Here is a 16,776-nt window from a genome sequence, read left to right as displayed (position 1 = left end):
AGTGGTTCCAAGAAGATATTGCAGACTGGATTCCTCAGGATACAAATTCTAAGATGGAGAAGAACATGTAGGGAATTCATTAGAGAGTACTTTTGGGATGGATACCTGTGGCAGGGAAAGGGATGAAGTGGAAAGAGGCAGAAGGAGAAGGTGAGATGCAATATAGTCTCAGTGGAGGCTTCGACCAATTCTGCAGACCACCATGACCCGCCAGGTTTCCCAAGTTGGGGCAGGTGGAAGGACTGCTCTTTCCAACTCCTGGCTGACCCGTCACTGCAAGTGTACAACCACAGGAAGGGACATGCCCTTGGATACAGTGCCTCTTTTACACTCAGGAAGTTCCTCAAGAGGAATTACACTGGGCATGGAGCCTGATGCAAGGCTCAGTCCCACAATCCTGACATCATGACCTGAGCCAAAACCAGGTCAGTCACTGAAACAACTGAGCTGCCCAGGCTTCCCTCCGAACTGTTTTTATGCCTAAAATAAAACATGTACTGGTTGGGTTTAGCAACGGCTTGGAAACTGAGCAGAGAACATTAGTATACTTGAATACAGGGCTGCACAATTCAGATTCATTCAGTGCATCCATTCAAATGCCCTTCTGTTGTCTTTTGTTTTGCATTGTTTTTGCTCAGATGTTATTGCCCTCTGGCTACTTTTGAGATATTTCTCATTAGCACTGTTTTTCTTACCAGTTGATTACGGATGAGACTTGGTGTTTCTATCTCTGTATTGATCCTGCTTGTAGCTCTGAATTCCTCAGATAGCTGGGTTTACTATGTTCAACCGCTGTTTCTTCAAATGTATTTTTTAGAGGTGCTTGGGTTCCTCAGTGGGTTAAATGTTCGATCCTTGATCTCAGCTCAGTTCTGGATCTCAGGGTCATGAGTTCAAGTCCTGTTTTGGGATCCACACTGGGCCTCAAGCTCACTTGAAAACAAACAAACAAACAAACAAACTAGGGGCACCTGGGTGACTAAGTTAGTGGAGTGTCCATCTCTTGATTTTGGCTCGGGTCCTGATCTTAGGGTCCTGGGATCCAGCCCAGCATTGGGCTCCAGACTTGATATGGAGTCTGCTTAGGATTCTCTGTCTGCTTCTGTAAAGCCCCCATTTGGCCCCCACCCCATTTGTGAGCTCTGTCTCTAAAATAAATAAATAAAATCTTTTAAAAACTGTATTTTTTTTTCTGCCCCCAATCTCTCTACCTTCTCTGATTTTAGTTCTCCTTAGCTTGTTTGTTAGGACACTTAATATTATTCTGCCGGCCACTGGAACACTGTCCAGTTCTAAGCCTTTTATCTCCTCTGAGCTTCCATTCGAATGGTTTATGCAGCCCGGTATGCAAGTACACTAATGTTCTCTTCTCAGTTTCTAAGCTGCTGCTAAGCCTATCCAGTACATGTTTTATTTCAGGTATAAAAATAATTCAGGGAAAACCCTGAGCAGCTCAGGTGTTTAAGTGACTGACTTGATTTTGGCTCAGGTCATGATTTCAGGATTGTGGGACTGAGCCCTGCATCAAGCTCCATGCTCAGTGTGGAACCTGCTTAAGATTCTTTCTCTCTCTCTGTTCCCTCCTCTATTTCCTTCCCTGCCTCACCCCCAATACTATATATATATAAAACTATATATATATAAAAGTATATATATAGTATATAAAACTATATATAGTTTTATATATATAGTTATATATATAGTTTATATAGTTATTTATATTTATATATTTATATTTATATATAAATTTATATTTATATATATAAATTATATATAAATATTTATATATATAAATTTATATATATCAATATATATTTATATATATTTCAGAGACTTCCATAGTTTTATATATATATAGTTATATATATATATATAGTTTATATAGTTATTTATATTTATATATTTATATATATTTCAGAGACTTCCATTTTGTTCTCTTTGGTTGATATTTTCCCCATTAATACCTCATATTGTTCATTCAACATTTTATATTTTTCTCTCAAAGAATGGAACTAATTTATAAGCTCAGTTTTAAAGTCCTGGTCAGCTAATTTCATCATCTCTGTTATTTACAGACTATTTCTGTTGACTGAATTTTTTCTTGTTTAGGTCATTTTTCGCTTGCTCCCCCAAATGTCTAATATTTAAAAAAAAATTATACTGGACATTAGAGATGCTATGTTGTTGAGCTTCTAAACTTTCACGGCCTTCCTTAGTGAAGTGTTGAGTTTTGTCTGCGCAAGGAATTCATTTGATTGTTGGTCAGACTGATGGGTTTTCAGGCTTGTTACCAATCTTTATTCAGATGTGCCCAGAGTAGCCTTTGGTTTAGGACTAAATTATTCTAATCTTTTTGAGATATCTGCTGAATGCCTAGCCTTGTTCAAGGACTTCTCTTGATCTTCTCCGGTGTGAGGTTAGATTACTTCCAGCCCGGGGCTCCCTTTGATGGTTGTTCATTTCATAATGACCTTTCCCTGGTCTTGTGGAGTCTTGGTCTGCAAATACAAGCTTCAGATTCATACTGAGTCTAGAGTCTAGAGGCTCACTGGTGTTTCTGTGCAGATTTCCAGAGCTCTTCCTCTTGACAGCTGCCCCCTGCACTTGTCCTACCAATGCCAGCTTCCTCAGGAGCTTTGATTTTGATACATCTCCATCTCAAGGACACTGTTGTACTCTGGGATGCTCTTTCATGTGCCATAATCCAGAAAGTGAACAAGGCAGAAAGTCAGGAAGCTGGCAGGGGTCCCCTCATGTGTTCATCTTCTCTTGGAATCAGGGATCCTGTATTGTCCATTGTCTAACCCCTACAAAGGAATTATACATTTTGTAATTTTGTGATTTTTTTTTATGGCAGAAGAGGTGTTCTATCATAACTGATAGTAGAAACAAGCCATGTAAACATCATTAAAGGAATGATATATCTGTGATGATTTGCAAAATGATTTCTGTTATCATAGTCCTCATAGAATAAATTATTTTATTGTCACTTAAGTTTTTTATTTGCAAAGTACTATATAGATAGATAGATAGATAGATAGACATAGATATAGATATACTGTATATGGGATACTTTCTTGAATACTTTTTGACCATTCACACCCATTGGTAACCAGACTCACTCAAAAAATTATATTTCCCCTTAGCACTAAACATTATGCCATATTTTCTGTAATATATCTACATGCAACCATAGTTATTTTATATAGTGGTATAAACTAAGAGTATTTTTTCCTATGTTAATGTTTTTTTTAATTGCTTTTGTTATTGAATAATTTTTATATTTTACCAAAAGAAGTTTTATTTCATTTAGTTACTGAAATTGTTTTCCTCAAAATGTGGTTATCAAGAGGCATGGGTTATATACCTCCTAAGTGTTAGCAAATATACTACCTGAGTACATATACCTTCATTCTCATGAGTATGAGTATGCAGCTTAAGGTAAGATTAGACCTCATCTTTAGAACTACTAGTATTCTTTGAACTCTGAACTTTTTAACGCAAAAGACAGTTTAGAGTTGTATATAATTGGGTTTTGTTTCATTTATAATCTACTCCAACATAAAATCTCACATGAGGAATTAATAAATTGTTGCTTTTTTTCCTGTGATTTTTAGTTGAAGAATTCATGGTAAATTGATCAGCCCTCAGCCAATTAGACTTTGACATGTACTAATAAGATCTAATTGAGGAATTATGAAGACATTTGCTCAGGAGAAAATGAGCACATAATTGCACTATAAAGAGGTTAGAGTATCAATGTTACCCAGCTGGAAGAATATTAGTTGAAGTCCCAGTGGCATCTATAAAGGACATTCCATAATATATCTGTAGAATGTTGCACTGCTAAGGCCAATTGAAAGATGTGGCATAATACATCGTCAATTGTAGAGCTTCAACTCTAAATATCCATTTTCCTCTCTTGCCTCGACCTTCTTCAGGTGCTGGGGGATGGTCTCCATCCGACAGTGACCATTATCAATGGCTTCAGGTTGACTTTGGCAATCGGAAACAGATCAGTGCCGTTGCAACCCAAGGAAGATACAGCAGCTCAGACTGGGTGACCCAGTATCGCATGCTGTACAGTGACACTGGGAGAAACTGGAAGCCCTATCACCAGGATGGGAACATCTGGGTGAGTCATTGTCAGAAAGGCAAACACAGAACTGAGTGGCCGATTTGTGACTCCAGCCCCTCCAGGTCCTGGCGCAGTCTGGGGAGGTGAAGGTGGGGTGTGGCCTGCCTGAAGGTTGATCGTTCCATTTTTGTTTCTTGTCTTTGTGTTTTTGTCCTCTGGTGCTTGCTGACCGAGAAAAGAAATATGGGTGAAGCCCAAAAAGTGGGGAAATGGGTCTAAATCCCAGTGCGCCCTACCCCACCCCCTGCCCTTCCTAAGTGGCAGAAATGAAAACCCTTATCTTGCAAAGTGGATGTGCCCTTTCCCTGGTTTCTAGTATATTTCACAGAAAACAACATTTCCTAATAAAACTGTGGAAACCTGCAGAAAAAAAGTTAGATAAATAATTTAATGATAATAGAATAGTAGAATTTCTTTGAACACATTATTTCAAGTTAATATGTTTTTGTCTGGAGTACAGATCTGAAATGGTACAAATTGTACCAAAAAACTGGACCATGAGTTAATGAAATAGAAAGAAAAAAAAAAATCCTGACTTGGGTTTTCATTCCTTATTCCTTCTCACTCTTACTTGCCTCAGACTGTTTCTGTTGAAGATATTTAGTTGAATCTTTAAAGGACAACATGTGAAAAGGTCTACTGCCAACAGGGCTTGGATGAACTGACAGGCACTGGGCAGGGGGCCGTGTACTCTGAAACATTTTACTTCCTGCCAGAAGCAAGTTCATTTTTTTTATTTTACTTTAATCCAGGACTGTTCAGATGAAGTACTGTTCACTGTGCTACTGACCATTTATGTATAAAGTGAAAAATAAGGTAGAAAAAATGGTTTTCTTTTAAAGAAAACCAAGGGAAGACCTGCCATAGCTCTGGTGCACATCAGGTACCACACTGAACATCTCCCCAAACAGTTTTAAATATTTTAAAATATTATTGGTCTTCACTCTGAGGTGTATGCACTTGTCAATATTTACCTATTCAAAGCCATAAGGAAGCCATTCATTCACTCATTCATTCATTCTTGTTGATTGAACAAATAGTTTCCTCTGGCTACAGTTTCTATCCCAGGTTAAGGTCAATGGGTCTAAATCTGGGCTATCTGTTTCAACAACCTAAGGAAGTTGTAGAGAATAAGGATTCCAGGTACACCCAGATCAATTAAACTGAATCATATATATAGTAGAAATTAGATGAATGATAATGATAACTTTTTTTGAAGACAGAGATCTTCAACTCAGGTGAAGTATTGAAATTATGAGAATGTAATTTAGAGAAGAAGGAGGGGTGATATATGACAAGAAAAGAAATGTCCCATATGATATATTATATATAATTATTGTTTTAGTGGCTTAGACCTTTATTACAGATCTGTATTCATTTTATTCTTTTATTATGAGAGAAAAATAGTTTAAACCATTCACTCTTAAAATCCCTGTTAAATTGGAAAATTTGTGTGTATCCTATCAAGGGTTCAGCACGCTTGAATAAATTTGTTTAAAATACTAGATTTTGAGGGATCTACCTTAGTTTAATTATTTTGAAAAACACCCATAACCAAAATCAGGTAAAGCCATAAATTTTAAACAGGAAGACAAAAGAAGAAGGAGTAAGAGGATGTTCACTTTTTAAGTTGTGTCCTTCACAGTATTAGGTAGAGCACCAGGAATGGTGCTGAGCTGGATTAGGGCTCAGACTTAGAGAATTTATATTTTAAAAATCCTCAAGTAATTTTTGTGGGTTGACAGACTTTAGAGCTCCTAGTTTGGGTAGGTAATCATTTCTACAGAAGTATCCATTGATCATAACTGTCCTGTAAGGGCGCCTGGGTGGCTCAGTGGGTTAAGCCGCTGCCTTCGGCTCAGGTCATGATCTCAGGGTCCTGGGATCGAGTCCCGCATCGGGCTCTCTGCTCAGCAGGGAGCCTGCTTCCCTCTCTCTCTCTGCCTGCCTCTCCATCTACTTGTGATTTCTCTCTGTCAAATAAATAAATAAAATCTTTAAAAAAAAAAATAACTGTCCTGTAAAATCAGGATATAATGTTCTGGTAATAAAAGGGCCTACAGTGGCACCTCAGTGGCTCAATTGGTTAAGTATCTGTCTCTTGATCTCGCATCAGGTCTTGATCTGAGGGTCATGAGTTCAAGTCCTGTGTTGGGCTCTATGTTGGGCAAGTAATCTACCTTTTAAAAAAGTCCTCCAGAGCTGTTCTTTAGGAATAACTTTTATCAAGCCATGATTGTAGGACAAAAGCAGTTGTATATTGAGATGGATAAGCTGTAGGAAGCAGCGAGAGGGCTTAATGTCTCTTTATGGAAAGTCTTCATCTTACAATTAAGATGATTCAAACTCTCAAGCCCAATTTGTAGGAAAGTGATTTTCAGCTGTGGATATACAATAAAATAACCTAGAGAGCTTTAAAATATATGGATTTCTGGGTCCTACCCCCAAAGATTTGGTTTAGTTGGTCTATGGTACAGCCTAAGCATGAGGATTTTAAAGTTCCTCAGGTCACTGTAACATATAGCCAACTCGGAGAACCATATTTTAGTTTGTTTTTTGGCTCATAGGTAAGGTGGGCATAGAGGAAGTTTATTGTAAGACACAAACAAATAATAGAAAATTAGAAAAGACCTTGCTCAAAATTTAGCAGAGAGAAAGAGATTGACCAAATAGACCAATCAACTGTGAATAGACAATTAAGGCTCAGATCACAAATGCTTCCAGTAGAACATTCCTTATTTGCTAACTCTCTTAAAAGCAGATTAGCATGTTGGTGATATTATTTGAGGGCTACAAACCAGACTCCAAAAAATCTTCCACATTTCTTTTTTTGTGAGGCTTTCATTGCATGAGTGAGAGTTGCCAAATCCTCTCCTATCACAATGCACAAAAGTAGTAATACAGATAGCTGGTAAAATGCAGAGGCCTTTGGGCTTTAAGTTACTTTTCAGATACTAAGCAGTTAGGAATAGTTCATTCTGACTAAATACAGAGACATAAGTTCAAAGAGCTGAGAAAGGTAGAAGTTTCCGGGGTGACTTAGGACTCTCTGGGTTTACCTAAAATGCCAGGTGTAGAGAGAGAGAGACAGGACCTCATGATGGAAATAACCACACGCCTTGAAGGTAGGCTTCATCTCCGGGCACAGCTCTCTGCCTTTTCCCATGGTGTTAAGGATGTATATTCTACTGTTTTCTTCCATTCTGGTGTTCCTTTTGTTTTTTTCCTTTCAAATCCTATCTTTTTCATTAAAAATAAGTATGTGGTGAATGATTATTTCTAGAAGAAACTGTAGTGAACCAATGATGAAATTTCAGAAATCAAAACAAGGCTGAGATACAAACTACATACTGTGAAATGTTTTATTTTAAGTGCCAGTGAGCCTACAACACAATGATTACATTCCTTTAATAACCTATGACAGAAATGGGTTAATCCTCATTCATGTGAAAAATAATCCCTTGGTTTGATATATTCTAAAAGAAATAAAAGTCACTGTTTTCTAAAAATTCTTGAGTACTTTAGAGATTGTTTTAACATGTGTTAAATGATTAAAATTTAGCATTCTCAAATCTTGACCAAAAAATACACTTTGGACATAAATTTGTGAAAAACATAATTAAATATTAAATTTTCTTTTAATCTAACTACTGTTCAAGGTAATGTATATTGTACTTAAGTAAAAGAGATTTCTGGGGGTGCCTGGGTGGCTTAGTTAAGAATCTGCCTTCAGCTCAGGTCATGATCTTGGAGTCCTGGAGTCCAATCCCGCATTGGACTCCCTGCTCAGTGAGGACTCTGCTTCTCCCTCTCCCTCTGCCCCTCTCCTGCTCGTGCTCTGTCTTTGTCTTTGCCTCTGTCTCTCTCTTTTTCTCTCTCTCTCTCAAAAAAAAAAAATAGGTAAGATCTTTAAAAAAGAAAAAGATTTCTGATATAGTTTCGGATGGCTGTTTGATGGACAGCACTCTGTATGGTGGGAAGTTTCAGATAGCCAAAAAATGTTTAAGCTGATACAGTTACAAAGTTGTTTACCCTACCCATTCCTAAAATGATTGATTACCTGAAAAGAAGGCAAAGCAATGTAAATTCAATCACTTAAGTGTAGCTTTTAACAAATGCCAATGGTATTCTTTCTATAATTATAGGAGGGATGGACAACACAACTAATTTTATTATAAAATTGTTATTAATCTCCATATGGAGATTCTGAGTTATTCTATGACCATTGGATAATGTTAAAATAAGTTAAAAACAAAGCATCTGAATGAGAAATTATGACAATTGGATTTTAGAAGATTTTTAAAGTCATTAATCTGACTTTAGAATCTGACTTTGAAACGATAATGGCTCTTGAAAATATTCCTGAAGAATGGTTTAACTGAATATTTCATACTAAAAGATGTGATGGCTAAATGTGCTTAACCACTCAAACCTTCTCATTCCTCATTGATAATAGGAGGCATAATAGAATTCTTTATACTTTATCCACAGTGCCATCTCCTTCTGACAGAATTTTCTTTCTAATGAAGAAGAAAAATCTGTGCAGATTGGTAAAATTGCCTACACCCCTGAGAAATCATTGCATTTACATAGTCCAGAAAATTGAATTTGCATACTGCTCTTGAGTTGTTTTCTGGTTACCTAAATATATCTGTAGGACAGAGAGGTAATATTCTGTATGAGCATTTCTTATCGAAGGTCCATTCAGCATCACATTAAATAAGAATTCCAGCAGATTTTTGCTATGAGGCTGCATTTAGTTTTGCTTGGGAAATTCAATTACCGGCTTTTGAATGCAGATATTTGGAGCCAAAATAGGCACTTGAGGTATTAAGAGTGAATGCCTTCTTTACCTACCATTATTGTTTTGCAGAATAGTAACATACCACAAATTTACCTATACTGTAAATGTAGGTTTTCTTTTTCTTTTTAAAATTTTTTTATTAAATGATGAGCAAATACTTATATATTACTAAAGACTTTTTAAATTGGTTTTTATCCCTTTCATTCATAGTAGGCAAGTATCAAACTGGGATCAGTAACCATTGAATATATTAGTTGGAGAATCCCACAGAACAGAAATGTTTCTAATATTTAAATTACACCATTACATATTTATCAACATAGGATAGAATATAGGAATATATAAGTTCATAGTCTCTAAACAACATTAAATAGAATATTAATTTACTAGATAGCATAAAAACCTGTGTCACGTACCTGCTTTTTTCCATACACATACTCACACAGAAAACTTCATTTTTTCTAACAAATTTGAAACATTTAAAAAAGCTGAAAAGCAAAAATAGCAGATAAATGTATTAAATTCTTTTTTTCCTGAATATCAAATCAGTAGCTTGACTATCTTCTCTACCTCCTTTTTAACCACATATCTTAGCAACTTGTATCTAAATAATAAAAGTTCCTAAAATGTGTTTGTAGGTTAACGTATAGCCAGGTGTTCAGTAAGTGAAACCCATGATATGGACTCAAAAGGCCTGAATTCGGGGTACCTGGGTGGCTCAGTGGGTTGGGCCTCTGCCTTCGGCTCGGGTCATGATCTCAGGGTCCTGGGATTGAGCCCCGCATCAGGCTCTCTACTCGGTGGGGAGCCTGCTTCCTCCTCTCTCTCTGCCTGCCTCTCTGCCTCCTTGTGATCTCTCTCTCTGTGTCAAATAAATAAATAAGTAATTTTTTAAAAAAATTAAAAGGCCTGAATTCAAGTATCTGGGTTCATATATTTGGTTTATGAACTTGGGGAAGTCACTTTGTACCTCCCATTCCTAATCTGAGAAATGAGAATAATGTCTTTGAGGAGAGTTACATGAGACTATGTAAGTAAAGAAATTTTGCAAGTTTTGAAGATTTAGACACATGTATGTTATCAATAGCCTATATTAGAAGCATTCCACAAAATTGGTAGCATTCTAGTTTGTATTCAAAACCAGAGCCGTATTTCTTTTCAGTGAGAATAGTCTGTGATGATAATTTTCAGAGAGTTTAGTCCCCGTCTATCCTTCTCAGATGCATTCTATCTCTGTTTCCTCTTATTCATGATTTAAAATATCTGAAAATACTTTAGGCAAAGAAAACATGGCTTAAGCGGGAAGAGGAATGTGGACAGACCTCTGGTGTATCTTCCCATCAACAAATGGAGTGGCCGTTTATAGACAGTGCGGTGCAAGCTGGCATGTAAAGCGTGGCTAGTAGTCCTAGCTCTGTGCCAAGTGCCTTTGCAGCGCTTGTAACAAATTATTTGTTACCATAATGATGGCCATGTGTCCAATGAGCCATGAAAGGGGAGATTGCTTAAAAAATGAATGGGTTATTCTGTCCTATCTTTTCAACCATTTGTTGTAGTGGTTGCACTAATTTTCCAAATCACTTCAAAATCTGTTCCAGTTATAAATGTAAAACATAACTATTTCACAGTTCAATAATATACTTAGATTCTTTCAAACAAATCTAGAATTTTTCCCTGCCTTTGAAACTGAGGAAGATAGTCATCCCTCTGGCTTGCTCATGTTGTCTTTTATCAGTTGATAACATTCCTGTCTTCACATAGGTTGTTAATGCAGTGAGTTTTTGCCAATAGAAGGGAATTTCCCTAATTTAAGTATGCACATGAATTGTGGCTGCAATCACTTATTTGGGGAAAGGCACATTCAAAACAATTTTATGGATAACTTATTGAGAAATAAGGCACATCATAATAATCGGCATTAAACCATTTCTAAAATGACCCTCGATATAAATGGGATAAACATCTTTAGGATTTGTAGAGAAAAAAAAATGATTTCCGGGTGAATTTAGAATAAGCTTCTTATTTCTGTGAAATACATTTTTCTGTTTACACCCCTCTTAGGCTGGGCAATATTTTTAAGGTCTCATGAATTTTAATAAGTTGAGTGGATATTCCAGATCCTTTTGCATATACTATAATGCCTCTAGGAGTGAATTTTGATCACCTTTCTAAATACACATTTGTATTGTGAAATTTTCATTTTAAGAGGTCATAGGATTTTGTCCTGCATCAATTTGTGAGCCATTCAATATTCTACACATATACACATATGTAAGAATGATTCTAGCCAATGTGGCTATGTGTTTCATTTTTTTTTTTCAAAAATCTGGAAGGTAAAAGTAAGACGCTATTAATAATAGTGACATACACTGTTAGGTAAAGGAAAATGATATGATCTTATATGCTATGGCTTCTGACTTTCAGCAGTATATGATTCTTCACAGTATAGTGTATTTTTCATATATGAGTTAAGATAGGATATATGTAGTCATTGTTCTGAATTTTTAAAAGGATATTGGATTTTTTGAAGACCAATCTGAAAGAGGAAGTATTTTCATTAACCATCAAGATATCACCAGATGGGGGCACCTGGGTGGCTCAGTGGGTTAAACTTCTGCCTTTGGCTCGGGTCATGATCTCAGGGTCCTGGGTTAGAGCCCCCCATCAGGCTTTCTGCTCCGTAGGGAGTCTGCTTCTCTTCTCCACCCCTCCCCACCTCTCTGCCTGCTTGTGATCTCTCTCTGTCAAATAAATAAAATTAAAAAAAAAAAATAAAGAAAAGAAAGATGTCACCGGTTGTTTTATTTTGCTCTGGACTCAAATAACGGATATACTATTTTTCCTATTAGACCAAGGTGGGCTTCAGGTGACATCAGGCTAACTGACTCCAGGCGAATGCAAATTTATAGAAAGTGTTTGAAGATAGTTACCTGAAAATATCTAGAATGATAATGATGGATAATGGTACTTATGATGAGTGTCTCTTCTCTGCTTAGAGGAAGTTAAAGGAATAACAGTATGTCTCTATGAGGGAAAGGAGACGTCATAAATCCTGCTCCTGGACGGCTGCAGGACCCTGAGAGGCAGAGAAAGTAGCAGCTCACTGGTGTGCTCTGGAATTGGACCACTTTTCACAGACACCTGTGTGACTGGGGAGATTTCTTGGCCTTTCTGTATTTAAATCTCCTCACCTCTACAATACAGCTAATAATACTACTTATTTCTTTTACCTCAGTAGAGATTATTGGTATTAAATTAACAGCCATGTGAAGAGCTTAGGACGATGCCTGGAACATATTAGCCACTCAATTATCATTATATTACATAAATTTGTGGCTTCCAGATGCATTGCTATAATATTGGATTGGATCTGTCCTTGAAAATTCAAAATAGCCTCTTACTTTCACTATATAACAGCTTTTCTGTATTAACATATTGGCATGTGTATTGTATTACATCTGTGCTTCTCAGCCTGAAATGACTAATAACTCATTTTTAAGTATAACTGAGGATGCTAATTTAATTTATGCCATTTGAATCATGATCCTATTAGTTGTCACGTGGTGTCTCATGCATCGCAGTAAAAATTGTGTCTGGGCAGTTCTTTTTTTTTTTTTTTTAAGATTTTATTTATTTATTTGAGAGAGAGAAAGAGCGAGCATGAGCTGGGGGAGGGGCAGAGGGAGAGGGAGAAGCAGACTCGCCGCTGAGCAGGGAGCCTGACATGGGGCTCGATCCAGGACCCCAGAATCAAGACCTGAGCCAAAGGCAGAGCTCTAACCGACTGAGCCACCCAGACACCCCTGGGCAGTTCTTTCAGATAGGTTTCTTTATTAAGCATCAGTGAAAATATGACCACGATGCTTTCATTAGACTTAGTTTAATAAATTCACATTTATTAACTTTGGAAATCCAGGAAAATAACCCGTTTTTGTCGGCAGTCCTCCTCTACATCTTCTTTGGGTAATTCAAAAGAGTAAGATACACAGATTACAAAGCAGGCTTATAAGGATTAGCTAAAACAGATTATGCTGCTTAGCCATGAAAGTGGAAAGAAAGGCAGGCAGAGTGAGCGACCACTCCGAATGCCCGGTTCCTGACGTACACCCGGATCAGCAGCAACAGCATCACCTGCAACCTTGGTAGAAATGCAGACCCTCAGGGAGCCAGCCCATCTCTTTAAAATCAGAATATGCCTTTTAACAATATTCACAGGTGATGCATGTATGTGTTAAAGAAAGAGTATGTTGTTTTTCATTTTTGAGGAGCTCTTAGAGAGGGAGAAGATTCAGAGTTGGCCCCCGAGTATCCACACCAGAAGGCAGAATTAGAATTAGAATTTGCTGTGGGGGGGGGGGGGGGGGGGGTTGGGTGAGCCTGATGATAGGTATTAAGGAGGGCACGAATTGCACGGAGCACTGGGTGTGGTGCATCAACATGAAGTGTGGAACACTGAAAAAAATTAAATTTAATTTAAAAAAAAAAAAGAATTTGCAGTGCAAATTGCAGGCAGACTTACCATGAAAAGAGCATAAGCTATGATGAAAAGGCACTTACTGAGCACCTACTGTTTACTGAGGGTTAGAGATAAACCAGATACAGTCACTGCCTTCTAGAGGTGAAAAATCTAGAGGTTGTGCTAAGTATATAAATTTATAATTTTATTTTATGACTATAGGTGTCCTAATGGAAAGAGGCTTGCCCAGGTTGTCCTAGGAACACACACAGGTGCACACACGCACACACACGCCTCATTCAGAGTGGTTGAGGGTCATGGTCAACCAAGGCTTCTTGGGTTCCTAAAAAGGTAAGGAACTGGTGATATAGACAAGAGAAGCAGATGAATCTTCTACTGAAACAGATAGGAATGGATAGTAAGACACTATACGTCTTCATATCTTTCCCAATTTTCTTATCACAAACAAGTAAAAATCTGACCTTTCTTTAAAATTTGGAAATCTAAAGGATTAGATCAGTAATGTTGACGTTATATCATGTAACTATCCAATGTTGAAAGAGCATTGGTGTCTTCTAGGGCCCATCTCTGTAATACTCCTAATGCGGAGTACACTGCCAAGCACATAATAGATGCTTCCGAGTGTACAATTTTGCTGAAGTACCTCATTCTGGAGATAAATGCACTGAAGTTAAGAGATGTGATATTACTTACATTTGAGCTGCAAATCCAGTTACACTGACCCCAGTACTCAATAGGGAACCAAATGCCTATTTTTGGTTTGTCAAGAAGCATCCTTATTATAATAACCACTTGCTTATTTTGGCTAAATGAAAACAATTTGACTGTAGACACAAGATTTCTAGAAAAGATAGCACAGGCTCTGGGGCTTGGCTTCAAATGCTTTGTTCCCAACACTTAGTAAAAGAATGTTTAACCATGTTCATCAACCGTTCATAGACCTTAGTTGCCTTAGCTGTAAAGGGGGTAAAATAGTATCTATCTTGTGAGGTTTTTGTAAGTTGGATGAATTAATCAAATTGCTTGGAACAGTGCACCGTATATATATAGGCTCCTGTTATCTTCCTAACATCTCATTCACTCCTAATTGTTTATCAGTATTGTTATTACTATTATCATTAATAATTATAGAACACTGTATTAAAAGCAGTTTAAAGACCTCTAGTAAGTAGTCTCAATGAGCCTATCCTCAAAAACTCTAAAATCAAGTTATGAGGACAATGGCTGTAAGTAAAGCCTGGTCATGTTGGGCAGCTCTCACTATACGTGTGCCCCTGGTGACCCTGAAGTTGTCTGTACCGTTTGTCACTTACATGGCCAATTTTTCCAAGTAACTAATGTAGTCAATATTGACTTTGAGAAAGAACTGATAGAATCTTAAAATGTCTTGGCAAATAAATTTGGATTGTTTGAATAAACTAGCTTAATTATAGGCTGTATTATCACGCTGGCAGAAAGATGTGTTGATAAGCTGTCTGACCAGTTCACTCAGTTACCATCGGTGACTTTTCGAGAGTGTTGGGGGGGAGTAAAGTATAGACTTCTACTTCTAGAAAAATTGTATCACCCTTTCAAATGAAAAGGTTATTTGAGAATTAATAAACATTGTGTTTCGCCCATGAACTTCACGCATGTATTTTGATGAGACAGTAAGTCTACTACTGTTATTGCCATTTGAATGGTTTCTCACCCTATTAAGAGGCAGCCATAGTGAAGTCTGCAAAAACCATCCTGTCATTCGGCAGAGCCATTCAGAACACCACCTGCACCAATTAAGAAATAATAAGGGCCAACCAGCATCGTTGACGGTTCATTAAGTGTTTGATGTGCTTATTTAATCTCCAAATAACTTAAATGATGGAGATTATTGATACTATTCAGCCCATCCCATAGATGCAAATTTAAGAAGTTAGAGAAGGTAGCACATTCCCTGGAGCACATGGAGCTGGGCCTGGAGTCCTGGGCTAACTAAAGACACCGTCACCACCACACTCCCCGTCACCATGGCTCACCTCGGCTCTCTCTCACAGTGAGCAAGAAACGCGCTGACCACCACATTTTAACTGTAATGTGCTGCACGTGCATGAAAGGCATAGGTAGACACCACACCATTCTGTGTACAAGGTTGGGAGTCATATTGGATTAAGAGCCCAGGGGCACCTGGGTGGCTCAGTGGGTTAGGCCTCTGCCTTCGGCTCGGGTCATGATCTCAGGGTCATGGGATCAAGTCCCACATCGGGCTCTCTGTTCAGCGGGGAGCCTGCTTCCTCCTCTCTCTCTGCCTGCCTCTCTGCCTACTTGTGATTTCTGTCTGTCAAATAAATAAATAATCTTTAAAAAAAAAAAAAAAAAAAGAGCCCAATCTCCCCCAGTGTGACCTCGTCTTAACTACTTACATGTGCGACGACCCTGTTTCCAAACAAGGTGACAATTTGAGGTACTGGGAGTTAGGACTTCAACTTGTGAATTTTAGAGGGGTTCAAGTCAACCCGCAACACATAACTTTTAGGAAAGCACTTTATAAAGTTAAGCCATTAAAACCTATTTATTACCACTGCAGGACTGATAGTGTTGTGTATGTGCCTGAGTGGCTCAGCTGGTTAAGGGTCTGCCTTTGACTCAGGTCATGATTCCAGGGTCTGTCTCAAATAAATAAACAAATAAATAAAATCCTAGAAAAAATGGTCTTACGAGAAAGACCGTGGCTTCTGAGAGGAGTTGTGCAACTGTCCTCACAAACTTAGGGAAGATGCCTGGGTCAAACCATCAGAGACTGGTTGCTGAGTACTTATATGGTTCTCTGCATTCATTTTGTTTACAAGCAAAACGTGAAAGAAACATTTTCAGAGTCCTTCTCTCCCGGTTGGCAAATGAGCCAAAGACGCTTTTGGAAACCATGCAAACAGAATGGACCAACCCCTCACTGCACCCCATGAAAAGATGTTTGCCTTTAAAAAGTGCCCAAGTTTTCAGCCTCACATACACTTTATTCTGAACTAAAGACATCATTTGACTCCATTTGACACGATAGACATCATTTCATTCCTTGGGATATAATATTAATTAAAAACCAGATTCTGGAAAACATGCATTCTAAGCAATTATTGACATTTCTTCTATCAGGGAAAAAAAAAAAAAAAAAAAGAAGAGGTCTCCCCAAAATAAAACACCTTTCTCCAGTTGAAACTTGAGATGTAATTGCTAATTCCCTTTGGATTATAATAGTCTCTATCTGAAAACAGCAGGTTTCATTAGTTGCCCTCACAGGAGTCTTCAGAGAAGGTTAAGAAACTCAGCCCCCTGATCTCAGATAGGAAAGAAGGGCAGGGCAGAGGTCGTGTTCATCTCAGGCCCTCC

The 16,776-nt window shown here is 37.8% G+C and overlaps 1 protein-coding gene across 1 annotated transcript in view; it reads left to right on the top strand.

The window, feature by feature from the left end:
* Positions 1 to 16,776, top strand: part of CNTNAP2 (contactin associated protein 2) — a 1,946,973-nt gene that overhangs the window by 638,769 nt on the left and 1,291,428 nt on the right. The window contains exon 3 of the mRNA XM_059396202.1: positions 3,942 to 4,135. Within this exon, the coding sequence (XP_059252185.1) occupies positions 3,942 to 4,135 (194 nt within the window). The remainder of the gene's footprint in view (positions 1 to 3,941; positions 4,136 to 16,776) is intronic.

The sequence above is a fragment of the Mustela nigripes genome, chromosome 4 (genome assembly GCF_022355385.1).
Source record: "Mustela nigripes isolate SB6536 chromosome 4, MUSNIG.SB6536, whole genome shotgun sequence".
In the NCBI taxonomy this organism is placed as follows: domain Eukaryota; kingdom Metazoa; phylum Chordata; class Mammalia; order Carnivora; family Mustelidae; genus Mustela; species Mustela nigripes.
The sequence above is the reverse complement of the archived record's forward strand: the minus strand, read 5'-3'. Positions and strand labels throughout refer to the sequence as shown.